Source organism: Aspergillus flavus, chromosome 1 (genome assembly GCF_009017415.1).
Source record: "Aspergillus flavus chromosome 1, complete sequence".
Lineage (NCBI taxonomy): Eukaryota > Fungi > Ascomycota > Eurotiomycetes > Eurotiales > Aspergillaceae > Aspergillus > Aspergillus flavus.
The window spans coordinates 719473-744333 of record NC_092406.1 but is presented as its reverse complement, the minus strand read 5'-3'; the positions used below and the strand labels follow the sequence as shown (position 1 = coordinate 744333).

The 24861-nt window shown below is 47.0% G+C and overlaps 13 protein-coding genes across 13 annotated transcripts; 5 read left to right on the top strand and 8 right to left on the bottom strand.

Moving 5' to 3' along the window:
* Positions 1-55: 55 nt before the first annotated feature.
* Positions 56-803, bottom strand: F9C07_2101232 (uncharacterized protein; the record flags this gene model as incomplete). The annotated part of the gene is made up of 4 exons (XM_071508924.1): positions 56-354; positions 393-466; positions 539-561; positions 729-803. 4 exons carry the CDS (start codon positions 801-803, stop codon positions 56-58), a joined length of 471 nt encoding a protein of 156 aa, XP_071365475.1.
* Positions 804-1781: 978 nt separating this feature from the next.
* On the bottom strand, positions 1782-7094 carry F9C07_2278733 (peptidase M60, viral enhancin protein). The gene is made up of 4 exons (XM_041284372.2): positions 2871-7094; positions 2659-2822; positions 2465-2605; positions 1782-2415 (listed from the first exon to the last, which is right to left on the bottom strand). The coding sequence occupies exon 1, from the start codon at positions 6831-6833 to the stop codon at positions 4257-4259; it is 2577 nt and encodes an 858-aa protein (XP_041141581.1). The 5' UTR covers positions 6834-7094; the 3' UTR covers positions 1782-2415; positions 2465-2605; positions 2659-2822; positions 2871-4256.
* F9C07_2101231 (uncharacterized protein) lies at positions 2541-3181 on the bottom strand (the record flags this gene model as incomplete). Its single annotated transcript, XM_071508923.1, has 3 exons — positions 2541-2605; positions 2659-2822; positions 2871-3181. 3 exons carry the CDS (start codon positions 3179-3181, stop codon positions 2541-2543), a joined length of 540 nt encoding a protein of 179 aa, XP_071365474.1.
* Positions 3517-4201, top strand: F9C07_277 (uncharacterized protein; the record flags this gene model as incomplete). The annotated part of the gene is made up of 2 exons (XM_071511009.1): positions 3517-3607; positions 4125-4201. The coding sequence occupies 2 exons, from the start codon at positions 3517-3519 to the stop codon at positions 4199-4201; spliced, it is 168 nt and encodes a 55-aa protein (XP_071365473.1).
* On the top strand, positions 7095-7631 carry F9C07_2134718 (uncharacterized protein). The gene has a single exon (XM_071509132.1). The coding sequence runs from the start codon at positions 7312-7314 to the stop codon at positions 7537-7539; it is 228 nt and encodes a 75-aa protein (XP_071365472.1). The 5' UTR covers positions 7095-7311; the 3' UTR covers positions 7540-7631.
* A 162-nt stretch (positions 7632-7793) lies between these two features.
* F9C07_2227163 (Mss4-like protein) lies at positions 7794-8855 on the bottom strand (the record flags this gene model as incomplete). The annotated part of the gene is made up of 1 exon (XM_041284370.1): positions 7794-8855. One exon carries the CDS (start codon positions 8853-8855, stop codon positions 7794-7796), a length of 1062 nt encoding a protein of 353 aa, XP_041141582.1.
* Positions 8856-9587: 732 nt separating this feature from the next.
* F9C07_275 (uncharacterized protein) lies at positions 9588-10403 on the top strand (the record flags this gene model as incomplete). The annotated part of the gene is made up of 1 exon (XM_041284366.1): positions 9588-10403. One exon carries the CDS (start codon positions 9588-9590, stop codon positions 10401-10403), a length of 816 nt encoding a protein of 271 aa, XP_041141583.1.
* A 438-nt stretch (positions 10404-10841) lies between these two features.
* Positions 10842-11442, bottom strand: F9C07_274 (uncharacterized protein; the record flags this gene model as incomplete). The annotated part of the gene is made up of 2 exons (XM_041288950.1): positions 10842-10877; positions 10936-11442. The coding sequence occupies 2 exons, from the start codon at positions 11440-11442 to the stop codon at positions 10842-10844; spliced, it is 543 nt and encodes a 180-aa protein (XP_041141584.1).
* Positions 11443-11524: 82 nt separating this feature from the next.
* Positions 11525-14583, bottom strand: F9C07_2278731 (Six-hairpin glycosidase-like protein). The gene is made up of 12 exons (XM_041288951.2): positions 14482-14583; positions 14314-14431; positions 14197-14261; positions 13269-14119; positions 13060-13213; positions 12934-13009; positions 12733-12887; positions 12629-12686; positions 12168-12576; positions 12089-12112; positions 11981-12031; positions 11525-11927 (listed from the first exon to the last, which is right to left on the bottom strand). The coding sequence occupies exons 1-12, from the start codon at positions 14544-14546 to the stop codon at positions 11821-11823; spliced, it is 2133 nt and encodes a 710-aa protein (XP_041141585.1). The 5' UTR covers positions 14547-14583; the 3' UTR covers positions 11525-11820.
* Positions 14584-17172: 2589 nt separating this feature from the next.
* On the bottom strand, positions 17173-18379 carry F9C07_2218527 (uncharacterized protein; the record flags this gene model as incomplete). The annotated part of the gene is made up of 2 exons (XM_041288952.2): positions 17903-18379; positions 17173-17838 (listed from the first exon to the last, which is right to left on the bottom strand). The coding sequence occupies exons 1-2, from the start codon at positions 18038-18040 to the stop codon at positions 17173-17175; spliced, it is 804 nt and encodes a 267-aa protein (XP_041141586.1). The 5' UTR covers positions 18041-18379.
* A 191-nt stretch (positions 18380-18570) lies between these two features.
* Positions 18571-19737, top strand: F9C07_2278729 (thiamine pyrophosphokinase-related protein). The gene is made up of 2 exons (XM_041284367.2): positions 18571-18670; positions 18730-19737. The coding sequence occupies exons 1-2, from the start codon at positions 18630-18632 to the stop codon at positions 19649-19651; spliced, it is 963 nt and encodes a 320-aa protein (XP_041141587.1). The 5' UTR covers positions 18571-18629; the 3' UTR covers positions 19652-19737.
* A 291-nt stretch (positions 19738-20028) lies between these two features.
* Positions 20029-20468, bottom strand: F9C07_270 (uncharacterized protein; the record flags this gene model as incomplete). The annotated part of the gene is made up of 2 exons (XM_071510998.1): positions 20029-20236; positions 20326-20468. The coding sequence occupies 2 exons, from the start codon at positions 20466-20468 to the stop codon at positions 20029-20031; spliced, it is 351 nt and encodes a 116-aa protein (XP_071365471.1).
* A 1401-nt stretch (positions 20469-21869) lies between these two features.
* F9C07_2199198 (uncharacterized protein) lies at positions 21870-24803 on the top strand (the record flags this gene model as incomplete). The annotated part of the gene is made up of 4 exons (XM_071509447.1): positions 21870-23309; positions 23789-24012; positions 24063-24315; positions 24390-24803. 4 exons carry the CDS (start codon positions 21870-21872, stop codon positions 24801-24803), a joined length of 2331 nt encoding a protein of 776 aa, XP_071365470.1.
* Between the last annotated feature and the right edge of the window lie 58 nt (positions 24804-24861).

The window sequence follows — 24861 nt, the reverse complement described above, 5'->3', positions numbered from 1 at the left end:
ATTTGAACCAAATGATGCCCTCACCACCGTCCCGTGTCATTGAATGCTGCTCCATTTAAGCCTTGCATCCAGCTGTCTGTTGGGCGTCACTCAAAGTGAAGCCGGATCCGCGAACCTCAGGATAGCCATTGATGTTGCGGCAGCTGTTTGAGAAGAGCTCCACCTTGTCACCACTGACAGGACAGGCCCAGGGAGTGTTTTCATTGTTGCAGGGGATACCGACATTCTGGCAGGGGATGGGGCTGGTATTGCAGCTCATGATGAGGTAGCTGCTCTGGGCCGAGATGGTGGTAGCTAGAGCGAGGGCGATGGCAGTGTAGGTGAACTGCATTGTGCTGGATGAAGGATTGGTTACTGATGATGTACACAGTTAATGCTTGTGTTAGACTTACAATATTGTGGACTTTGTAAGGCTTGTAGAAGGTAAAGCTTGATAGTGTTGTTGGATTGAGGAGGATGTTGATTGCTGGATAATAGAAGAGCTCAGCTGGCTTCCTCGTTACTTAAATATTCACTGAGGCTACCATGGAAGACTAACAACCTTGTCTTCTGAGGCAGCACCTGAGTAAATCAGTCTAGATTCAAATAAGCATTATTTAGCTCCGTCAGCATCTGGGCTTCTCATAGGCCGGAGGCCAGATGTTGGGTCAATTATCAGATATCCCTGTTGTTGTTGCATGATATCTGAACTAGATTACGCGTGCACCTTTTTTGACATCTCCTCTTACCAGCAGAAGATAGTCTTGCAGGGGATAATGTTGGATTTGAAATATCCCTGTTAGGGTTGCTTCAAGATGTAACATTATGCCTTGATTAACGAGGCGTTATAAACTAGTCTCAGTTGATTGCCTATGCGCTGATAGTGCAAAATCATTGATGACAATGCAGCTTGATAGCACATTAGATATATATAAACCATGCATTGCGTCTACCTATGGCGATTTCGAATGTTGATAAGTGATAGGTTGTAAGTTTATGTAATATGCCTGGAGTGTCATCATTCCTTGGCCATAGTCGCTTGCTCTGAATAAGCCACATATATCGACTAACACAAGTAAGCTAATTGGAGTCCAGTCGCGATGGCAAGCCGGTGTATGCACGCCAAGTTAAAAATTTGTCTGGGGAAGTTCCGAAGGTTCCTGTGCTTGATGCAGTATTGGACAATCCAATGCCTGTATAGTAATTCTGCCCTCCAGAATGGTAAAGACTCCTACGGCCACATAAACAGGACTGGGGAGATTGAAGGTAATTATTCATGATGATTAAGACTTATCTGGTTACGTGTGGAGCAGGGAGACTATCAGGCTGAATTAAGATTGACGTCAGCATCTGTCTTGTGTGGTTTCTGAACCCATAAGTTTAATAGAATCAGACATGCCACCCCGTGGTTGTAAAATCGCTATTGAATAGAGAATCATAAGCTTTGGCAACCATTGGTAGGCATTTTATTCCTCCTCTAACTTCACATGGTTGTATTAGCTACTCCATGTCATGGCCAGTCCTATACAATTCTGTTTTTCTTACCCGCTAAAAGGAATAATATAATCACGATTTAACGATGGGAGTGTGAATGAAACGCTCAGATTAGAACTGCTTGGATCATCTTCCATTGGAGTAAAGTCAGATTTGTACTAGGTTGCCGATATACCACATTTTTACTGAGGACTGCTATGTTACATATTATCCTGACACGGTAGCTCAATCAATGGTAGTGCCATGTGCTTAAGTCTGTTACAACTGCACCAGTAAAAAACTCAGTCTTGGCTTCTAAATGTCGGTAGCCGAGCATGTTGCACTGATGGCCTCAAGAGTCCGATGGAAGTTACATGCTGTTATCGATCTCTCGGCTGTGTGGCCCATGAGACTACAGCATTGCTTTATGAGTCGAAACAGGACTGATACTATGCCTACTACAATTGACTCCAAGCAATAGTATACTTTTTGAGCGTTAGACGCGAAAACAATATCTTGTGCACGAATAGGTTCGCTAGGGGTTATGAAAGCACATCCATTTTAAGTACTGTACGAGGAGCTGCGATCTAGCTTTCAGGAAACAACTTGTCCAATGCACAGGCCCCATCTCAGCATGGAGCAAGAGAGTTTATTGACATTGACCTTTGTATTTCGTGACGACATGATCTGGATATAGCTTGAGATACATCCCCTACTGAGGTTGATCTATATGCTTCCAAGCAGACATCATATCCAAGTTGTATAACGCACAGCTGGATAACTGGGATATTCAAGGTAGACAGCTAACGAAACCTTTTTGTGCGGCTTTGACAAAGTATAATCTAGTATACTCTCTATGATGGGTAGTCTGTGGCGCTTTGCTCTCACCGTTCCGTCTCTAGTGTATGCTTGGGAAGAACTATGCATATGTCAATTAGACAAATGTAGGAATAGACAACTAAGGTAGGTTCAAATTATATAAAGAATGATCGATATTAATTCCAAGTTCAAGGCAGGTTTCAATAGCAATAACGGTTACTCTACCCTCTGCCTAGGCAAGGGAACAGACTACATATGCCCATCTCGTCTCAACAATATCCATATTGCCCATGGCATCGTAGAACACCGCCGTTACCAAGCTCGACAACACCGTCTACAACCGTCAATTAACACAACAGTTTAGCTTTGATCACACCATATGCTTACCTAGATTGAATGTCCTCCGATCCATATCTACATTTGAGTAAATGTCATGATACCTTTTAGGCTCGGGCACGTTCGCGCATAAACAGGAAAAATTGTCCCCCTTTTCGTTTCTCTGAAAACGACAGGCCCAACAATTACCATTCCATTCCATAAGTCCATTTCCACTAGACCGGTCAGGGATTGGTTATACCGATTTCAGGGTGTGGACATACTTCTTTTGTGAGATAAATTGATGCGTGTTTTTATCCCAGCCAAGACATTTGTTCAGACACAAAGCTCCTGTGGTAATTTTACCAGGCTTGTCGGGATTCTTGCAATCGAACGCGAGACTTTGTGGAGGTGGTCGATTTTGACCTCTCGAACCCGTTTCACCCATTATTTCGAGTTCAGGACACTGGTCTAGCATATATTTTCTTTCGCCAAGAAACGCAGGTGCGCCTCTTTTCGCGACAATCGTGTCGTTGCCTTGGCTAGCAGCTAAAGGTACTAGGAACGAGGAGACCACAAGTAATGGCCAGTACATCTTTGCAGGCTGTCGAACAAGCAAGGATAGGCTCATAGAACTGTAAATAGGAAGAGATAGAGGAATTAAAGGGAAAGGAAAAAATGAAAAGAATGAGGAAGCTATTTAATTCCATAATTGTTTGGTCCCGGGGATGGACAATTTATCTAGATTTTGCTGTCTTCGTGATACTAGACTGGACCCCCCAGTTGAGAATGCCCTTAAGAACAGAAGTAAGTTTCTCCTGCCTTTCTTTATGGAGTTTGACTTCTGTACTACAGTGTAGAGACTAATTACTTTTCAACTACTTCTGGTTAAGCGGCCTGAGCATCCGCCTCGAAACATGGTTCTAAGAAATGGGGCATTGGGGCAAACGGGATGGAAGCTTTATCCTGCCCCATACCAAGACCTATCAGTCTACGCCGCGCCCCAAAATTAAGCTCAACAGTTTGGATCATATATCTTATACCTTTAGGGAAACCTCCTTGTCAAGTCTAATCTGTAGAAATTGGATTACATTAACCAGCGCCCTGGAACAAGGTCTCCCATAGCAATGTATACTCTATTCAAAAGAGTGTATAGAGATACCAAAGATCGATCTAGAGCGAAGCATTGCGGTTCCAGCCCACAAACGCGCAAAAGTCATACGGTAAAATATCATTGAGTCGTACCCTGCTACCCTTGAGGATGCCAAGCATATTAGATTTGAGGGACAGGCGGAACAGAGCGCATCGGAAGGAGTAGAGACAAAATAAAAATTACAATAGGAAATGTTAGAGAAGAAATGAAGGATAGTGGAAAGACGCATTAATGCCACTAGTCCCTTAAACTAACTTGTATAGAGTAATCCATACACTGTTGTTTATTCTATCCATAAGTCTATGGACCTGGGAGCAGATGAACATGGCCTTGTCTTTAACAGGCTTTCATTTTTCTACCAATGGTGCTTAATTGAGTAATACAGTCAACCTTCTTTTTGAGAGTTTCTACCTAGTAGCAAATGACCATACAGACCGTGAAAAAGGAAGTAAGAAGCACTAGGCTAAAGCTTTCGAAACTGATAGACTCAAAAGTTAGAAAGGCTCTTCCACCCGGTTTAAGTTCGGGTTAGAAGTTCGAGCCCGGTGGACGTGACACGGTAGTTCTGCCTTGTCTCACGACCAGACAAGCGAAGGTCTCGCATGTTGTTGTTAATGAACAGGCGGGTGGGCGCTTCCTCGTGACGGATGTTGAGCACCTCTCCCCCGTAGCCAGAAAGAGGCAAAGTCCAGTTTCGTGCCGTTTGAGATGTGCTGCCCTTGACATCCAGATTGAGAAGCTCGTTTCCATCAGCATCTAGAACCTGCAAGGCAGCGTACGTATCGTTGAAATAGTGATGAGCTATCCCGTCCCTCAAAGCTACAGTCAGCTTTCTGCCGACTAAATCTAATTCTGTCGTCAGGAACTGCCAATCCCCGATGCCTTTGAATGCAGCTGTAAAGGAATTGCCGAGCCCTTCGCTGGGGGCATTATTGTCGGATGGTATGCAGTCGGAATATTCTTTTAGCAAAGCCTCGCGTTGAGAGCCTGTAAACTGGTCGATGGCGAGCCAAATATCCACCTTGCTGGGACACTCAGCGTGTAATCGAGTAGGGTGACTCCGCAGCGCAGTTGCTGCCGCTGCTATGCGTGCTAGTAAGGCAGCCAGCGGGTCGTTGTTGAGTGATTGGTTTTTGAGACCACTGGAGGTTATCTCGAAGATATTCCTCTTCTGGTTGTGGTCGATCACCCCGTCAAAGTCTGGTCTCAGCTGGATGCGGTGGCTGGGTTCCGCATGATAAACCTCGAGGGTGTAGCCCGGCTTGAAAGCTATTTTGTCATCACGTAGTGTTGCTCCGACTCCTGGCATTGTAGCGCGGAACTGCTCCTTGCCAGTGTTATCTTTGATGACGACTTCTGCGTATGTTTCATTACCAAAGTAAGAATGAGGGTCTTTGTTAGTCACGGCTACTTGCACGACGTGATTTGCTTGATCGACTAGTATGGTGCTGAACAAATTGTCCCCTAGACCTAGCAGCTTTATCTCTTGGTTGGTCACTTGAGACCCAGTCTGAGGGACAAAATTCACGTGCACCTGAGCTGATCCAGGCTTGACAACCAGATAGCGTTGATCAACCTGGTATTTGCTGTTTCGCCCCAACGGGAGACGCAAAGTATATACACCGATCGGCAGATCTCCAAGGTATATATTCTCGGTTTCAACGGTGAGCTGGCGGACATAGCGGGAGCCGTCCAGCACTGTGATAGTCTTCCCGTAGATTTGGCTGAAATCATCGATCTTGAGTTCGAGGCTGACATCACCTTTGATCCCGCTAGCGAGCAATTGGGAGACAGTGACTAAGGTAAGAGGGCTTTGCAATTTCAGCTGCTCCTGGAGCTGTGTCAAGGTATCTCCATCCACAAGCTGATTTAGCGGATAAACGGCTCTGCCTTGACCAAACTGGTTGATTTCACGCTGTCCTGGTGAGATATATCCACTGCATAGCTCCACAAACGGTGTCACATCAATGTGTCCAATGCGGGAGAAGCTGTCAGAGAGCATATCCAGAAGCAGATGATTAGTGGAATCGAAGTTTGGCTGGTTGCTAACCAGACGATACTGCTGGTTGAAATCGGCAAACGAGTCGACACCTGCCTTTTCCACCATCAAGACGAGAAAGTATAGCTTCGCGCGAAGATCCCAGTCATTGAGTGACTTGTGCGACGTGATGTCACTGATGATACCTTGCTCAACTTGGGCTTGCTTTCCATAGTTATACAGCCAGCCTTCCTGATACTTGCGGTCGCCTAGATAGGCGCTCTGGTATAGAGCGGCATAAACGTTGTTGGATACTTCACCGTTCCAGAAATATCGGTCATTGCGGAACGACATCTGATATCCGTGACCGATCTCGTGTAGATTGCCCCAGTTGCTCGCAGACGGCAGCAGCCACCATTCCTTGATCGCATTAGTCGACGCTGCGGTCCAGTTCTGGCCGTAATACGCGCCACCGGCGCCGTGTTTGTCAGCCTTCATGAAGTAACGATTGGTACTGTTCAGATCAGAAGGACGCTCAGGTTCGAATGATAGCCCGGCCAAGGCATTGTAGAATGAAAACACTGATTCATAGTATCCGATCAGCCCGTCAATATTGTCCACCTCCTGCGGATGTCTCAATGCCTCTTTATCAATCACAGGAACGAGGACTTGTGTGTAGCTGGAGTCAAGAAGTGCGAACTCCGACCCCTGATTATCCCAGTGATTGAAGAATTCGCTCTGACTTTGTCCCTTGCGATAAACGGGTAGTTGCTTCGAACCATCCGGATATTCATATTCAACCACCGGCTCCACAGCGGCATTTGAGGTATCGGTGTACAGCGTGTCGATGAATGGCACAGAGACAACACTAGCGCTGAGCTCAGCCCAGTCGCTGCCCACTTTTTTGGATGCCTCCGTTTGATTATCGTCGTTCAGCAAGCGCAGAGTGAGCTCGCCAGTGATTGCGGTGTTGGTTTGACGAGCCTTGATAGTTTGGCCTGCAGCAAGGACGATGCTTAGATGCTGGCGGTCATGATCAATGCCTTTGCCCATCCCTGCCGCATCGAGCCATCTTGGACGTGGAAGAACAGGGATGTGCCTGGTTTTGATAGCCATGATATGCGAACGCGGTCTTCACAGAGCAACACAAGCAATACCAGTAGCGAGAAGGCGAGATGCTAGCCTAGAAACACGAAAATGAAGTTTGCTTTCATCTAGAACTTTGAGCAGGTATGCACTCAAATAAATTGCTCGACCTGGACCGTTTGATGACCGTCCTTCCCGGATGTTGTGTGCATTTATATGTACGACAGAACGATTCTGGCCGAGGTGCGTCACACCTAGACTCTGTTCAGCTCACATAGTCATATCATGTATGATTTTTCATGTTTGCGTGGCTAGCTCAGCTCTCCCTCAGCTTGACATCAGCTTCTCCACCCCCGCTTTTCATTATACGAATAGAAGTTCGAACAAGATGCATACCACGCCAAAACAGGAAACATTTGGGCCATCATTCAATCTCTTCACAGTGAAGCTAACGTCTTTCAGCTCTGGCCGCTATGCATAAAATCTGCAAGCCTCTGCGGAGTGGAAAATGCAACCGGCAACGCTTCTGTTCCTGATTGGCTGGATGGTCGTCAGCTGGGTGAGCAATGCATTAGAGCGGCTGGATGCTCAGGAATTAACAAGATTCGTCGAAGGTCTACTGGCTCGGAACTCAGAACCTGTTTTATACATGATAGCTGAACGGAATAGCTCCATAATACTTTACAGCCTACTTGGTTTATGCGGGGCTCCTAGCTCTGGTTGGGCGTTCGGATGAACGTCGTGCTAAGAAGGCTTCAGCTCTGTTGTCTTGCTGCAGGTATATCACATAGTCACTAAAACGAGGATTGGAAAATGTGAATCTTCTAGAGGCATCTTGCTCGAGTGGTCAGTCACTCGGCTACAAACTATCATTTTGGGAACTTGTTATGTCAAATCTCTTGTAACCAACTATTGGAGGCATAGTATTCCCCTTCCACCTGTAATACAACGGCCCGGGCTCATAAGCATGGATCTAACATGTATTACCAGCTACCCTATACGAAAATACTCCAGCTCTCCATACTTGTCCTTTCCCCACCTCTGTAGCCCCTCATCCAGAGACTTGGTAAATCCTTTATCATATCGTAAACCATCTTCAAGATAAGCAATACACCCGGTTCTCCAAACAACCCAGCTCTCTGCGAGTAAGGACTTTGGGTCCCGTAAGATACCAACTGCGACGTCCACTATTTCAGGGCGATCACTACAAGAATAGAAGACCACAGCGCCACATGTTCCACAAAAGGTTCTCACCACTCCATCACTCGATGAATAACGTTTTGAAGACCCGATGAGTAGATCTTCTGGCGGAGAAGGCGATATATGGCTCACTGGCACAAACATCCAGGCTGCAATATTCGCCCCACTGACCAAGCGGCAGTCATCACACACATCCAATGAACCTAGCCACTTGTCTTCTTTCCCTTCGAGAACCCATTTACGATTTGAAGGGTCATGCACAAAGTCCGGAGAAGGACGGGAGACATTGAACGAGACTCCTCCGCAGTGACACTGAGCCCGTAGAGACTGATCCTCGCTTTGCCGTGTCTTCAAATTGTCCTGTATGGCGGTCTCATCTTCCTGCCTCACTGGATACGAAATAGCAATCTCACGACCTTTAATCCGACGTACCAAGTCGAACAACCCGCCTTTATCATCATCGTTGGCATAAATGTGTGAGCTTATTTGCCAGACGTTTTCGTCTCCACTATGATCGAAGATCGCACTTGAGACCACCCAGCGACCATCGCTGTGACCGCGGTCACCAACATGACAACCACATTTTCTACAGAAGAACCGAATAGCTTTGGACCCCGAGTACGTATACGGTATTAAATTGTCAAGGCTTGACGGCGAGATGAATTCAGGATGAATATCTTTGGGAAGCGGGGCATGAAAGCTACAGAGGGCCCCATGCGTATAGCGGCACACACTGCAGTGACATAGGTGAATGTTCAGTGGAAGCGCGTCACCCGGCACGGTTACGGTGAAGTTCACAGATCGACAGTGGCAGGCTGCTGTCAAGGTCTTGTCTTCTCTGTTAGCAGTCATTTTGCGATGAGTGTACTTGGAATGGATTGGGGGTTTGATGGATACAATAACAAAGAGATGCAGGATACGAACGAGGGGTATTAGCAATCAGGTGATATCACATCCCGCCTTAGAGAAATTGTAGCTCGTATTATCGTCATTGGAGCGCGTGAGTTAAGGGCTTGAGATACTGTTTGGTCAACTATTCTCCGAGACCTTCCTCCCTATGACGGCTCTAAATACAGGAAGGTGAAGCAGTATTGCTAAGCAATCAATTGTTGCCCTCAGATGAGATACCTGATTGTGTTTTATTCCCAAGCCAGGTACATGATGCGATTGGGTGTCAGACGTGAAGTTTACGAGGTTGCTCCGCTTTTACGAGGCACTCTCGTTCGTATCAGGAACGCACACCTAACAGATCGACAGATGGCCGTTGGTGAGATAAAAATAAATCCTCCCTGAAGATAATCTGGGTACGATCTGATGTTGATCGTCATTTCCACTGTTCCACTCAGAGAAGGACCTTCATATATCCTGACCCGTTAGACCGTATGGCCAAGCTTGCAATGCTCGCATCATGGGCACATAATAGGTTAGTCGCGAGAAGGGTACGGCGCAGAGACATATAAGAAAGTTATATAAGGACAGAGGTTTGTAAGTACCTGGAGTAGAACCAGCAGAGAAATCGTATAACTTCAACCTACTCTTTCAGATAATTTCCAGCTACTTGACGAATTCAATCTTGATTTAATCATGAAATTCCACCTCTGGGCTGTGGCCCTCGCGTCGGCACTCTGTGTCCAAGCCAACGAATGGCACGCCTATTACCGTCTCGATAGCAAGGCATACCAAACAAAGTTCGATGAAATGGTCTCGCAAGGCTTCCGGCTGAACTCGGTCAGCGGATACGAATACAATAAGGAGCCAAACTTCGCCGTCATCTTCGAAAAGAGGCCCTCACCGGCTTGGAAGTCTCATCACGGAATGACCTCCGACCAATACCACCAAAAGTTTGAAGACTACCTGAAGCAGGGATACCGCGTTGTCCAGGTCAATGGCTATACAGTCGGTGGAAAGGACCGCTACACTGCTATTTGGGAGAAAGACTCCTCCTTGCCCTGGATATCACGTCATGGGATGAACAAAGAATGGATGCAAAAATATTTCGACAAGTATCTGGAGGAGGGATACAGAATGACTCATGTGAGTGGGTACGAGGTGGATAATGAGAGTCGCTATGCTGCTGTTTGGGAAAAGCGGAATGATAGTACTGCCTGGGTTTCTGCTGGGGAGCTCAACTCGACTGAGTACCAGGCTACATTCGACAAACATGTGAAGGACGGGTATCGACTTGTTGATGTGGATGGGTATCAAGTTGGAGATGAGGTCCTGTATGCGGCAATTTGGGACAAGTCTGCATCTGGTGCATGGGTGGCAAGACACGGTGTCGAGTCTTCCAAGTTCCAGGCTGAGTTCAACAAGTACCGTGATGAAGGCTATGTTCTGCGGACTTTCAGCGCCTACAATGATGGGACAGCAGATCGCTATGCTGCTATCTGGGTCAAATAAGTTGAAAGCCTCCGCCGAGAGGAAATATCTCAATCCCACTCGACCAAAATGCCATGGACACCAAGGTCACGTCTTGCACACATTATCCGCAACAAGATATATTCTCAAACATTCAGACTTCCCTGCAGAGCTTTATGTATTTTTTCGATTACATGTATTCTAGACATGCTTGCTTGTTCACTGACTTGTATAGATATCCGGACCTGGTCACCTACGGTTGGCACTGGAAGGTTTTGTAAGACAAAGTATTTGAGAGATACCAAATCATGTTATCATACAGGCGGTAGTGATTGCATATGATGCCAGGATCGAACTATAATTCGTTACTTCTATCTTGGCTACTTCTAAAATCAGGATCATTGGCCTAATAATAGCTACAACCTGCCCGTCTTATACGTCTTCTCCAATCGTTGCCGCTACTCCTAACATTACATTTCGTCACACCGTTGGGGTCGATCCTCCATACGAATGGATCTATCATTGTTAGTATCCCACCCCATTGATCATTCGACAATAGAAAGGGCTATCGTACCGTTTGATCATAACATCCATCGGGTGTTTGATACCCATAAGCCCCAGTGTTGATGTACAGCTTATCTTCCCCACAAACAAGCCACGCCGCGGTATTTTGCCGATCGATATCCTCTACCGTCCATGTAACTGCGTCTCCCTGGAAGGCAAATGTCCCGTATGCGTTCTCAGTTTCATAAAACCAGGTTTGTAAAGTTCGTTGCGTTTTGTTCGTAGGGTCCTCTACGTTCATGTAAAGCTGCTCGGTGCCGGTATTGTAAACGAGCTGACCCGAGACGATATTGAACTGACCCGCGTTTGTGTTCGAGGCTAGATGAGCGGGTCCAGGTGTGGCGCTTGGGATGGTCTGGAGGTAACTGTGGTAGTAGGGCGTTTCCACGGCGCGGATGAAGTACCAGTCTGGTTGGAGTGTGGGCAGGGTTGAGGTAGCTGTGCTGGTGGCAGTAGACGTTATGCTTTGTGCAGATGCCTCAATGGCAAGAAGGACGAAGGCTAACTTGGCAAACATCTTATGTGTATGTAAATGAATGGCTTGGAAATTTTGGTCTGTTAAAACTACGCGGGCAGATTACCTCCAATTTATGAAACTGGCTTAGGGCTATTTGAATGGCAGGCCGGCAGATCGGTACGACAGCCGCGGAAATTTGCTATTTCTCCGTTCCGTGACTAAACAAGCAAGTGTCCATACGAAACTAGTTACAAGTTTCATGTTGGTGATCATTGCTTAATTGTGCCTAGAGCTGCTGGAAGAATGCCATTGACAGGGAAGATATGTAGGCGGATGCATAAAGCATTACGTTCCTCCTTCATTCATTGGTCGGGTAAATAGCTGTCTTAATCTCGGATTCCTGCATAGTATACTTTCATAAAATAGCCATGAGGTAACCTACGGTGCTCTAATTAATCCTTCATGCTTGACTACCCAACTGCCGTCCTGAGGAAACCCTGGAGCGTCGCCCTGGGACCCTTCCCAGCCGGCAGCCATGTATGCCACTATTGTTGTTAGTGCTATTATTACTTCCCGTTCGTATGTAAAGAGCCCTTACCAGCATAAAGTAGTCCAGCATTACCCGGCATAAAAGGGGGAGGGGTTCCTCCTACATTTGACACTTTGCGTTAGGAACAGCATTATGAAGAGTGTAACCACGACTTACCATCTCCTCCACGCTCGGCAAATCCTAAAGTATATCCATTAGCACCTGGCCCAGTACGTATTCAAAGATGAAGACATACCAGCATCATCAAAATTCCAATAGTCATATGCGGTCAAGTGGTATATCGCTCGGTCCGGATCTCCCACCCGTGCCGCATTGATCGCAAGGACAGGTCTACCCCATCCCCTAATCTTGTCGTCGGCCCATATTTCCCACACCTTCTTGGCTGTCTTGGAGGCAATATCCGGATCAACTGCTGGTGTGTTAGGGAGGATGCCTTGAAGCATGATCAAGCTCCGAGGGTCTCCGGTTAGAGAGCTATCATTCCACCATGAACTGTTCAATCCCTCGTAGACGGTATACAAACCGTCAATTTGCGGGGGTCGAGCGAGACCTTCCGCGACCACTGTCCATTTCTCGGGAACTGGCTGGTTAAGCTTCCTTTTCCATTCGCGCGCGACGTCAAGTCCGTATCTCCAGTAAGCGATCTAAGAATATGTTACCATCTGTGATCTGCTTTGGCAGTCAGGTTATACTAACTTCATATGCAAGATTGAGACTTTCAGATGGAGGTGTGTTCTCAGTCACGCCATATGCCCTGAGAATGTTAGATAGTTCTACACGACTAAGGCAGATGAGCATACGGTAGTCCCAGATCATAATAGCCCGAGCTTGTATTCTTCCACGCGTAAGAGGCCATATAATCCGCTGTGGCCGTTAAGATGCGGTCCCATCGTTCAAGGGTCTCGTGTGTCGGTGATGCCTGATAAGCCAGTGTTGCCAAATACATGGGATGGGGCTGCATCTATTAGTATACAGCCACCTTTTCTAGCATATTAGCGCACCTGTTGCCACAGTAGAAGACCATTGATGCCGCCGGGTGAGCTCACACCGGTCTCAACATCAGTCATTTTTGGCCAACTAAAAAATGTCAGTTCTTGTGTTCGGCTGCTAGGATAGTAATAGCATACCGTGCTCCGTCCCACCCCATAGACCTTGCCCGTGCGAATGACGATGGTAGTAATGTGTCATATAATTCTGGAAAAATGCTGTCAAACTGTTCTTGGCGACCCCACGTCGCCCAGTGCGCGTTATGCCAAATCACCATTTCCATGTGGAACTTCCCTAGTGGTACCTTGAGTAACCATGCATTTAAACGAAACAGCCGGAGTAAACTAACCATACCACCCATTGTTCATCAGACCGCTTTCCTGCGGTGACTGTCCCTTAGCTGCGCTGTTAACTCGCACATGGTATTGTGATAGAATAATGCGACGCTGGAGCTCGTCTGCCTTAGGGTTAGATGAGGATGTTAGATCGATAAACCCTCCTTGAGTCCAGTACTGGTTCCATGCCGAGGAACTACGTTGCTGAACCACAGCTGGTAGATCAGCCGTTTGCTTTTTTGGTGAAAAGTTCGCCGTGAATGCCATGGAAGAAGACGATCTGGATTTGAGGGTGTATCTGTGGGTTGCATTGTGTTGACGACAAAGCCGTAGGGGTTGCCCAGGGCCCCATCGCAGATTGAGATAGTAATTCGTCTCCTGCAACTCGTGTCGAATATGTGCCATGCTGTCCCTGTACCCCTCAATATTGGTAGTATGGTTCTCGGGGAAATCGTAGACACCAACGAAGACTTCATATTTGTACTTGGTGGAGTGAATTGGTGGGTATGGAAAGTCTAGCTCGACGGCCAAATCATCAGATGCGATTAGGCTCGACTCGATTTCAAAGACTACTGAGTCCGAATGTAAGTCTCCTTGAGTCACCACGTTGACTAATTGGCCATCAATCTTGAAGGTCGAGGTGATGACCCCTTTCCATAGGTCGAGCTCCTGTCGCGGCTCTGTAATTTGAGACGCGGAGACAAGTGACCCTTTGTACTGTAATCCTATGCGTCCTAGATTTATGCGGTTGGGATTCGCAGTGAGCCATTGCGACACTTCAGGGAGGCCAGGGTCAGGGATATCATAGGACACGTTCCGCCCATGGGTTAACATGGGGACTCCATGATAATTCTCAATTTTCTCCCTGTAGAGACGTTAGAAGAGCTAAGCTAGACAAGGCACGAACGAAAACTCATAACGGTAACTGAAATGCTTACTCACCCATTGCTTGGGAGAGAATCATTATGCCAGCCCCAACTGGATAACGTGTTGAAAGGCAGAAAGGTCTGCTTCCTTTGTGAGTCACAATATCAGAATCTATTCGACAAAAAGTCCTACCTGCAAACCTGTGTTATCAACATTGAATGCAAAATTACCATTACCCACTTGGAGTGGCGTCGTCTCATTGGTGATTAGGTTGGAGCGGACTACATTGTATTTGGACACTATACATTGTCTGCTTATTTTAGTTCCAATCCGGTTTCGGGTGAGATGAGGGTTGCGTACCTGTCAATATTCCCCAGTGCAGGAGATGATGCGAAGAGAAGTAAAAATATGGCATTTGAAATCATCCTGGTGGTATACTATCCTTAAAGCATCAGATATGGTATGTTCGGAAGTCCCGTGTTTAAATATGCTCGGGATAATGAGATCCGAAACCTGGGGTAGATGTTGTACCCCGCAGATCAACCCCAAATCATAGATCAATTTTTGCACCAATGACCTGGTTCAAATCTGTTTGATGAGCTATGATAGTGTCGTGGCGTATACAGAAAATAGAATCACTCCATCCCTAGTCCAAGGGTCTGTGGCCCGCTGGCCTACCTTAATGTTAGGTGCAAGATATACACAGCATGACCATTCATTATATTAGGGACCTCTGATCGAGCTTGAAACGTGACTTGAGCGTATTCTCTTAGATACAATCTACACTGTTAGCTAAGTGCTTTGTGTTTATCAGTGTGCATATGCCGTGGGTCCTCCGAAACCCGCACTCGAATTGAGAAAGTTGTCCACCCATAATATCGGAGAGCCACTGAATATTTTCGTCAAGCTGGTCATGACATATATTTGATCGGAAGGCAGGATTGCTAGACAAAGAACCCAGAGACCTTGACTAAAGGGATAAACGCACATGAGGAGGTGGAGGGAGGCTGTAATTCACCACGAGCCCATGTTTCAAGCGTCTGTTAAGGATAGTATGGAGCCATTGACAATGCGTGGAACGACTAGTTATACAGGCGCAATTTAGCTACACGGAAGCTTTTTAGGTTGCACTCGTATCAGCTGTGATACTGGCTGAAGGATTACACTCAGCCACTACTAATATATTAGATCTTGCTGCATACGGCATCCTAAAAGGGAGGGTGCCGCGAAGGGTTCTACAAAACAGGAGATCTAGTCTATCTTCAGGGCAGCGACTATGTTATCCAAGGACGTGCGTCAACTGACAGTATGAACCCTCTCACCTTTCTTGCCAGTTGGACCAGGACTCCATACTAATAGACCCCCAGTTATCAATTGTAGTAGCGTCAAGATACCTATTCTTCATGTTGAAGCAGCCCTCTCTAGATTGCTTTATATTTCCAAAGCCCATGTGCTCCCGGTAGCAGACCCTAGAACAGGCAGTCGAGTTGCTGCCCTGGTGCGTTGCCGCGAGGAGCACAAGTCGAACCTTACGCTCCAATCTCTCAGGGAGGATCTCTGTTCTTATTTGCCCCTAGTCCAATTGCCTACGGTACTTCGCATTCTATGTGAAGGAGAGGAGGTCCCCAGGACAATTTCTGATAAAGTGATCAGGGGAGAAGCCAAGCAAATGTTCTTCACTCAGAAGGCAGATCCCTCCTCAGGTGATCTTCCAACTCAGGTGCAATTCTGTGACATCAAGCTGAACACAGATCTGCGGTCGCGGAAGATGTGGGACTCAGGAGGCGTTCAGTAGTCAGTACCTTGATTGATCTTATTAGGTGCAGAAAGTAACGAAGCGAGCTGAGGTGAAATTTCTTAGCGCGCTATCATCGACCCGCTTGACTCCATCAGACTTTGTAAATACATACGGAGTAATTTCCTCTGCGAAAAACAAGTGTCTTGAGTGGCCCAACCGATGTTTCATTGCCGATGGGCACGCGGCCCGAGAAGGAAATTGATCCCGCTGGTAACGAACTGTGGATACAGACTATTTACGCCTTAAGATCGAGATTAATAGAGTCTCGAGTCCAAAAATCTTCCCCTCATCATTGATGCAGCTTATCTCTAATTTATGGATCTTAGGTGCTTTGCATGCGGGTAGAGTTGGAGGGGTACTGGCGCTGACTTTGATATCTTAATGCTAGGATCTATGATTCCGTTAGAGTGATATGATAACCCACTGGATCAGCCGTGTGCCTTTCTGCTGCATCTAGATCCCAGACCGTGTTGATATCTGTGGAGCGGTCCACTTAAATATCGTCAGCGCAACATCAGCAGAAGCAAGGTCCTATTCTATCTTGTATGACTCAAACGGCAACAATGAAGACTGTGATCGGTAGTCCTCCTATTGAACACCCACGAATGAGATCCAGCACAGAAGTGGAACGCAGTGTATATGCCAATTCTCACTGCTTTTGCTAGTATAAAATTTAGTTCCTTCCGGTGCTAGGCGTCGGTTCGCTGGCTACCATCGCCCAGTTGACCAAAGGATGTAACATACCATACCCAGCTAGACGCGTGTTGCTGCCTACTTTAGTTGTATCTAAAAATAGTTCTTACAGTGAAGTGATTGCCACTGACACCGGCTTAGAATATTTGGAATCCTTTTCCATGTTGAAGCTTATGGTAACTTGGTACACTATTTACGGGATATTGATATCGAAGATATGATCCACGGAGGATCGACCAAGAATGCACCAGAAGATTCCACAACCAGCGGTTTGAGCTTAGGCTGTCGGGAGATCCTGAGACTTAAAATTATAGGGAAGAGATGGTCATTCAGAAAGCTATATCTTCGAAGTACTATGTGGGACTCATCCTATTGATAAACTGAATTGGTGGCCGTCAACTTTCTAGACTTAAAGAACAAACCTATCCTGCAAATGCTTAACGGCTGGACCATCCTTCCTGCCGGCCCAATTAGCCCTGTCAACAGTATACATGTCACCAAAGCCTTTCAAGTGCTCGGCTCACTGGTGAGACCTCTAGTCTTAATCTATATCTAAAGCGTTATTTCCGAGCTTCCACAACCCATTGCAGGCGAAGTGCTGGCTGGTCATCCAGCCGGTATCGTTTACCTTCCTGTGCGCTGATTTCCAATTTGCAGTGAGCTCCTGTCAATCTCTCGATTTCTATCCACATCTGTCGAAAAGACATCTCATTATGGATACACCTCTCAACCCAGCCTTCAGCCTTGTGGTCACCTGCCTCTCGACCCCCAGAATGCAATCCTGTAATCAAACCGCCCTGAGGGGTCAGCAACTCAATCATTCTCTGACCGATCCTGACTTGCCCAGCCCAGTCCCACAGATGCATGAAAAGGCCGGAGTTGACGATTTCGACCTTTCCTATCATTTCTCTCAATACCGGTGTGTCTTCAAAGAAATTTTGAGCAAGAAATGTTGCCTTCAATGTATTTTTGTCCTTGAACAATTCATACCCTAACTCGATAACCCCTTCACGGAGGTCCAGCCCCACCATATTTTCAGACGGTGCACCATCATACGCTAGCCGCCTGATATCCTGGCCAAGTCCGCAGCCTAGGTCTATGAACAACGCTCCTTGTTTAACTCGGTCGACGATCCTTGGGTACACGGGTAATTGTGACAGTTCCAGATTGAGGAAGCTAGCCAGCCGGAAGCATGGGTATTGTACGATATCCCAGCCTTGTTTCGCCTGTGAAATGGAACGTATATTAGTGTGACTCATGTGAATGCTGGAATCAGAGCCAGGCACTTACAATCCTTGCGACGTGAACATTTACACCGGCTGAAGGGATTCCGGAGTAAATCTCCAAAAGCTCTTTTGCACCTGGCCCTATAACATCACCGATGAACTCTGGATCCCACGGGCTTGTGCTGGTAGAAATGTGTGTCATGATATCAACTTGTTGATTGGATCGTGGGACTTGATAGATGGTACTTGAAGGTCCCAGCAGTCAAGTCAATGCACGCCTGGGCAATGCGAGATATATATAGCATAGCTGGGAAACAAGTCAAGATATTAATCGTGTGGAGCTGAACCTCTAAGCGAGGATCAAGGGAGAACTTAATACTCTAGTATCTATTCCATTACTAGGATCGTCTGTTTGATTTAAAGTATATAGGCCGCCCACTAGGTGCATAAATACCCCCTCGCTTAAAATACCTGCCCAATAGGTGTGCTCATGCTATGAGGTGCTTTCGGCTTTCATCACGAGGACATATAGAGAAGAAGCCTTTTGTGAATTGCCTATTCCTCGAGGAGACTTTAGGACCTATCCAGAAACAGGAAGGTAGAGTTTTTCAAAACCAAAGTTTATGAGGTATACCTTCTCCCACACCCTACAGCCAGTCGTTGCTACTGGCCATATATTGTGGGGCTTGGATTCGGCAACTGCCGATCAGACCACGCGTTCATTTGGCTTGAGGTTCGGTACCAGAGTTCCTCCTTCCCTCCAAACTTTACCGGAATAGTTATCCTTGAGGATGTCGAAAACTATTCTCGACGTGGTTAAGGAATGTGATAAGTAACTACTACGCCATATGAATTCCCGTGGTGTGCTTACATCGCTGATGTTATTACTAGTTTTGCTTCAAATGACGAACCCACATCTCAGTCAGAAGTCTTGACAAAATGCTATACGTTTAGAGTGAATGGCTGCGGTGCTATACTGGGATATATTCTCCATGAAATCGTTGAAAAGATCGAGTGGTCTGACTCATGGTCAATTGATCACCACCAGCGTACTGTGACTCTAGCGGTGCCAGCTACAGCAACAGCCGATATGCGCTCTCGCGTGCTCGAGGACACTCTCCAAGCCACCAGAAAACTAGGCCTCATATCAATGCTACAAAGCTGGCGAGATGAAACATTCCCGGTGTACGGTCCAGAAGGACAACTCCTGCTCGAAATAGAGCGTTGTGCAACTGCTTTATTCGGGATTGTGACTTACGGTGTCCAACTCCTCTGCTATGTGAGGGACGAACAAGGCCTTCGATTATGGATTGGTAGGAGATCAGAACGCAAGCAGACTTACCCAGGTATGCTCGATACCACGGCAGCCGGCGGTCTAGTTACTAGAAAGCTACCGATTGAAGCTCTCATATGCGAAGCACATGAAGAGGCGTCCTTACCAGAAGAAATGGTGAGGGACAAAGTCAAACCAATCAGTCACCTTACATATTTCCACGTCCGTGGGAGCAAAGCTGGAGGGGAGATCGGTCTACTTCAACCCGAGGTAGAGTATACATACGAGCTTGAATTAGATCCAGGCATGACCCCAAAGCCAAGGGACACCGAGGTGGAGAGTTTCAGCTTATACACTATCGACGAAGTGCTTTGTGCTTTGAAAGAGGGACAGTTCAAGCCAAATAGTGCTATTGTTATTGTTGAATTCCTTATTTTGCATGGGATCATCCGCGCTGAGAATGAGTCGGGGTACGCTGAAATCTTGTCGCATTTACATCGTGAGCTTCAATTTCCTGTTCGCATTTTGCCGTCTACGTGAAACTTGTTGTTTTGTTCATACACTTGTAGTAGTCCAGAGAAAACAAATTTATAATTATCCGAGCCTGATATCTATCGCAAGCACCAACTAGTAGTCTCATAGAAAACAATCTTTCCTCGGAGGTCATGCAAACTAATTATCGTCCTCAGAGATAAGATTTCGCCACATGCTGTCATTTTCCAATGATTCCAGATCATCTCTACGTAGCATAACCATTATCTCAAGCTTCTCCTCAGACGAGCACCTCTGACGCGGTAATATAATAGCAACCTCATCTGCCTCCATGCAGGGAAAACTAAAAAACTTTGGCCTCCCGAGCATAGGACCAAAGTCCATTTGTATACAGGTCGAGATTAGCTCAGCTTGTAACGGTGAGATCACGCGACCCAAACAGGTCCCAACCCGAGGTCCCAACCCGCGAAAAGAGACCTATAATCTTCCATACAATTCACCAAGCGGTAGAGCTCGGCGATGTGACGCGAATTGATCTTAGAGTGTGACTGAGACTCCGAAATGCGGGCACATATCTTGAAAAGCGACCGCATTGCTTCCTCATTGGATGTGGCCAAAACTCTAATAGAACAGCTTGTGAGGGAGTAGAGCACAGCCGCCCAAGTCTACCATGAGTTGGAAATGAGAAACTAAACCCAGGATCGGAAAAGCTTTGAGCTCACAGTCGTACGACCTCCGTGAATCCAGTGGCATGAACAGCATTGTGATGGTAGCAGACACACAAGCCCACACCTTGATCTACGAAGCAAAAGAGGGTTGCGGCGAAAATAGGCACCCCAGTTGCGGAGACAGCATCATCTATCATGCTTGGTACTGGCCATATCTCTGTTGGAATGGCTTTCATAGGCATTCCATGAGAAGACAAGGGCGTGTATGATGCCGCTATGGAGCCTTTATCGTTTGGACTTGGTGTACAGTCTGCATTAGATCAGATCTCGAAAGAAGCTTTGTGTTGGATAGATGTAGCTGGAAAGATTTGTCCAGAAAGCCAACGCAGCTGTTTGGAAAGCTTTTCAAGACCACGTTGGAGATTTTGAGCGATTACTCCTCTGGTATATATATATGTATCCGCGTTAGGCAATACTTATCCCACCCTGTTCAACGGACGTTAAGTTGTGTATCCAAGTCGTACCCTCAATGTGTTATTTAATTTCATTTTTTAAGAAAACAAGCAAAAGAAAAAGAAAAGATATAAATTATACACACACACACACACACATAAGGATGCGTGTATCACTTAGTCGTATTCCGTGAGCTGGGGTGAGATTAGGCAAGTATACTGAGGAGCTTTCGGTGCACTATCAGCAAAAGGGCTCATTGAATGATTGCTTAGGTTAAGGGTGTCAGGTATTTCAATCCTCAATAGCATGGTTTTTCAAAGTGGATAGGCACTATTGACATTAATGTTTGGGATAGTTGAAGATAGCACTTCAGTGGACGGGAGGGTTTCTGCACCCCAATAGCCAGGCTGCAGCACGCAGGGTGGATATCCATGGAATGGAAAACCTCAGAGAGGTGCTTTATAAACTATGATAGGCAAACATATACTCAACCATAAGCCCATAAGCCATCGTGGAAGCAGCTCAAGAATCCCAAAATGTCTCTGAAGGATGACGCGTAAGTAAAGTGAGCTTTGTAATGTCAGGACCATAATACGATGGAAGTGGGTACCAGCTGATGATAAGCAATGTCCAATGTCAGATTCAGGCCAGTCAGAGAGGACTATGTGAAGGCGGCATGAAAGGAAATTTCACAGTGATACGCGGTACAGTACGGAGTTGTATTTATCGGATGTTATTAAACCGACGACAGGAACACGTGATTCTTGGGACCCTGATTCGAAAAGGGTTCATTTCTATCTTCCGGTGTGTAGACTGCTCATAATGTACGGAGTAGTTTAGACATTTAAATTGCGACTTGCCCCATAGGAGGCCAAGTGTCTACTTGGATGAGGCGTCAATCGTAGCGTCCCCGGTAAAATGGACGCGTGATCGGGTATCAGGCGCTGATCTCATCCAGTCGCAGTCACTAATTATATTAACGATACGGCCAAGGCGACGACGCATCAGCCACACGGGGTCCCTGCGCAATAAGATTAATTCCCATTGTTTGCTGCATGCGGGGATCCCCGAACACTGACAACTACGCAAGATGAAAAAGACCCTTTACTTCCACGGCACGCGAGAGCGTCTTTATATCGGTGTCCATGACTGACGCGGCGATCGGCTCGCTTTGCGAGCGATTTACAACTCGACTTAAAGAAAATTCCTCGACTAACTATAATCGACATCGGTTCTTTCGTAACGGTACCGTTAAAAAGGTCTTTGAAAGCAACCAGCAAGACCTGCGAGAACTGCTGCGATGTCTGTGCCAGGTTAACGACACACCCCTCACCCGAGTGCCGGACATTCTACGACGCACGTTAACGGACCTCAGCTTGACCTTTGCAATACTCTTATTCGCCCGCGGGCGCCAGGAAGGAGATGTTCTACAACAGTTCGTGGGCCTTGCACTTGAGACAGGCGCTGACCATGTCGCTCCGCATCAGTTCACCGATATAGACCTCCCAATCTCCCTCGAGCTTGCTACCACCCGATTTCCCTTACAGGGGGTCGAGTTTTACCACAAGCAATTTCGGTTCTGCGCCGTTACGCTGATGAAACGCGAAGAAGTCGTATACGAAGAACATCGGTTCCAGTGCCCACTGCCGTATCTCAAGGAGACAAAAATCGGAGAAGGCGCTTTTGGTCAAGTGTGGAAGGTGCGGATTGAACAACACCATTTTCAGTCACGATCCGAGCATACAGCCAATACAGAAGCATTGGAGCTTGCGCGAAAAGACTTTCAGCTAGACCGAGAGGGCCGAGGGGAACAACGGATTTTGAACGAGATCTTGGATCAGCCACTTCGACACAAGAACATAATGGTTGCGCTTGCGAGTCTGCAATACGGACCCACTTATAGTTTGTTTTTCCCACTCGCGTCCTGCAACCTATGGGAATATTTGAATGGGGTTCACTCCGAGGATCGATTTCCACCGTCTACGTGGGAAGAAAAGAAGGACATTTACTTGCGGGGGGTAAAGCTAGCCGGGGCATTGGCATTTTTGCACCATGAATTTCGCGATCAAAAGCTCGAGGTATTGTCATGCTATCACCTTGATCTCAAGCCACACAATATACTTGTCTTCGATGCATACAGCCCGTCCGAGACGTGGAAGATCACGGATTTTGGACTATCCCGGGTCAAGGGTAGAGGGCTAGATGGTGAGGCTGATGTGGAGCTCGTAATGCCAATCATAGGAAGGGGTCATGGGAGACAGAGGCGTCCCCAGGAACCATCGACATTAAATCGAAGAGGTGAAGGTACTTACCTTGCGCCGGAGTGCTCATTGCCTAGTGGCCGGGTCAGCTCTGCGAGCGATGTTTGGTCATTTGGTTGCATACTTAGCCTGGTGATGTCGTACATTGATTCGGGATATAGCGGCGTGGTGGCATTCGCGAGGCAACGGCGCAGACAGGACCATGGGGACAGATTTTACACAATTCGACATGGGAAGCCAAAGCTTTCACCGGTAGTCATTGCTTGGTACGAGAAGCTGAAGCACAGAGCGCGAGCAAGTTCTTTTGCGATGGAACACGAGCTCGTATACCGAACACTTGACTTTCTGCAGAAATCCGTGCTACACCCTATTCGCGACCAACGCGTTACTTCAAAAGAGGTAGAAGTTACCTTAGCGTCAATAAGTGGTGTATTTCATCGAAGCCCATCAGGCACACGGAGACGAGGGGGGTTGCGACCTTCATTCTCTTCAGCGTATACTCCTAGCTACGAGAAACTTCCTATTGAGACAAGCGTACCCATACTAGGAACTTCATTTTCACCGGGCGGCGATGTTTTCTTGTTCCAGTCTCAGAAGAAAGTCCAGGTCTTTTTCCTCGAGGAAATACTGTCCGCTCAAGAACAGCCCCCGAAGCCGCGGGTGATAAATATTCCCAGGACATCATTGGAATGCGTTGCAAGCAGTTCCGGGTTTCTCTGTGCCTGCCTTGCTACGGCATGCTTCGAGGTACTTCACCATGTCCCAATACCTACTGTGGGGGGTCGCGACAACTAACTGCTTAGTGCGTCTTTTACGAAACCACCGCCTCATCTGAGTCGCAAGGAAATAGCATCCTGCAGGGCTCGAGGGTCTACTATCCGCACATGGGCCCTATCAAAAAGGTTGCTATATCTGCCGATGGCCTTCTGACAGCATTCGTCATCGCACGAAACCCCCAAGGCTCTGATTCAGATGCCCTTTTATATCTTTCAACCACGCAGAATCTCTTAAAAAATGCAAGCGAAGGGTAATGTACATTGCTACTCGAATACATAGCCGTACGCTAACCTCAGGCAGAAATGGTTCGACTCCCTCAAGCCGATCAAACTCAGCGGCATCCTACCAAGACTCCGATAGCATCAATAATGGCGGAAATATCATCTCGCAAGATTCGATAGTGGGCCCAGCGACGCAAGTCCGCTCATTAAGTTTTTCCAAAGATAATCACTACCTTATCATGGTTTCCCAAGTGGATCCTGTGCATCTGTTGGTTCGCGCATGGGACACATACAGCGGTACCTCCTGTGCAAATCAGAAAATAGGTTTTCAGGTATGTCTACCTTTTGGTCCTCAATTTTGACTTTAACACGCATGGGGCTAACTGTCAACTACCGTTATGTACAGGGACCAGCTTCCGTGGATGAGCCTCTCTACACTGCATGTTCCGTATTCAATCGCGAACCACGATTGTTTATACTTTGTCAACGCAAATATCTCCTTCACCTCAGCTCTTGGCGTTGGGATCGCCAGGTCCACACGCTACCTAACCAGGCGGTCAACATTTTTGTCCGTGATGATGATGAGGCCTTAATCATATTAGGTGACAATGGGAGCGACCGACGGCTTCGTACCTATGTCTTGCCGATCCCCATCTCGGGCAGCCCCGAACCAGCGAAAGTAGCGCTCAGCAACCTGAATCAGTATAGGGCGGCTCTGGATAGCGCGGTACTGACACGCACAACAAGGGGGCAGATTGTTTTGACAGTGGCCACCTCAAGAGGCGAATTTCTTGCTGTAAAGCTTCCAGATGACACATGAGATCCGTTCTCCTACGCAGCGTTTGTACTTCTCTATACTGAACGATGTAATGTTTCCA

Coding starts and splice junctions, on each gene's coding strand:
- F9C07_2278733 (XM_041284372.2), bottom strand. CDS start 6,833: ATGGCTATCAAAACCAGGCACATCCCTGTTCTTCCACGTCCAAGATGG.
- F9C07_2134718 (XM_071509132.1), top strand. CDS start 7,312: ATGCAACCGGCAACGCTTCTGTTCCTGATTGGCTGGATGGTCGTCAGC.
- F9C07_2278729 (XM_041284367.2), top strand. CDS start 18,630: ATGTCGAAAACTATTCTCGACGTGGTTAAGGAATGTGATAA. Junction 18,671..18,729: donor GTGGTTAAGGAATGTGATAA/GTAACTACTACG, acceptor TGTTATTACTAG/TTTTGCTTCAAATGACGAAC.
- F9C07_2278731 (XM_041288951.2), bottom strand. CDS start 14,546: ATGATTTCAAATGCCATATTTTTACTTCTCTTCGCATCATCTCCTGCA. Junction 14,432..14,481: donor GCACTGGGGAATATTGACAG/GTACGCAACCCT, acceptor TAAAATAAGCAG/ACAATGTATAGTGTCCAAAT. Junction 12,113..12,167: donor TTGGAATTTTGATGATGCTG/GTATGTCTTCAT, acceptor GATATACTTTAG/GATTTGCCGAGCGTGGAGGA.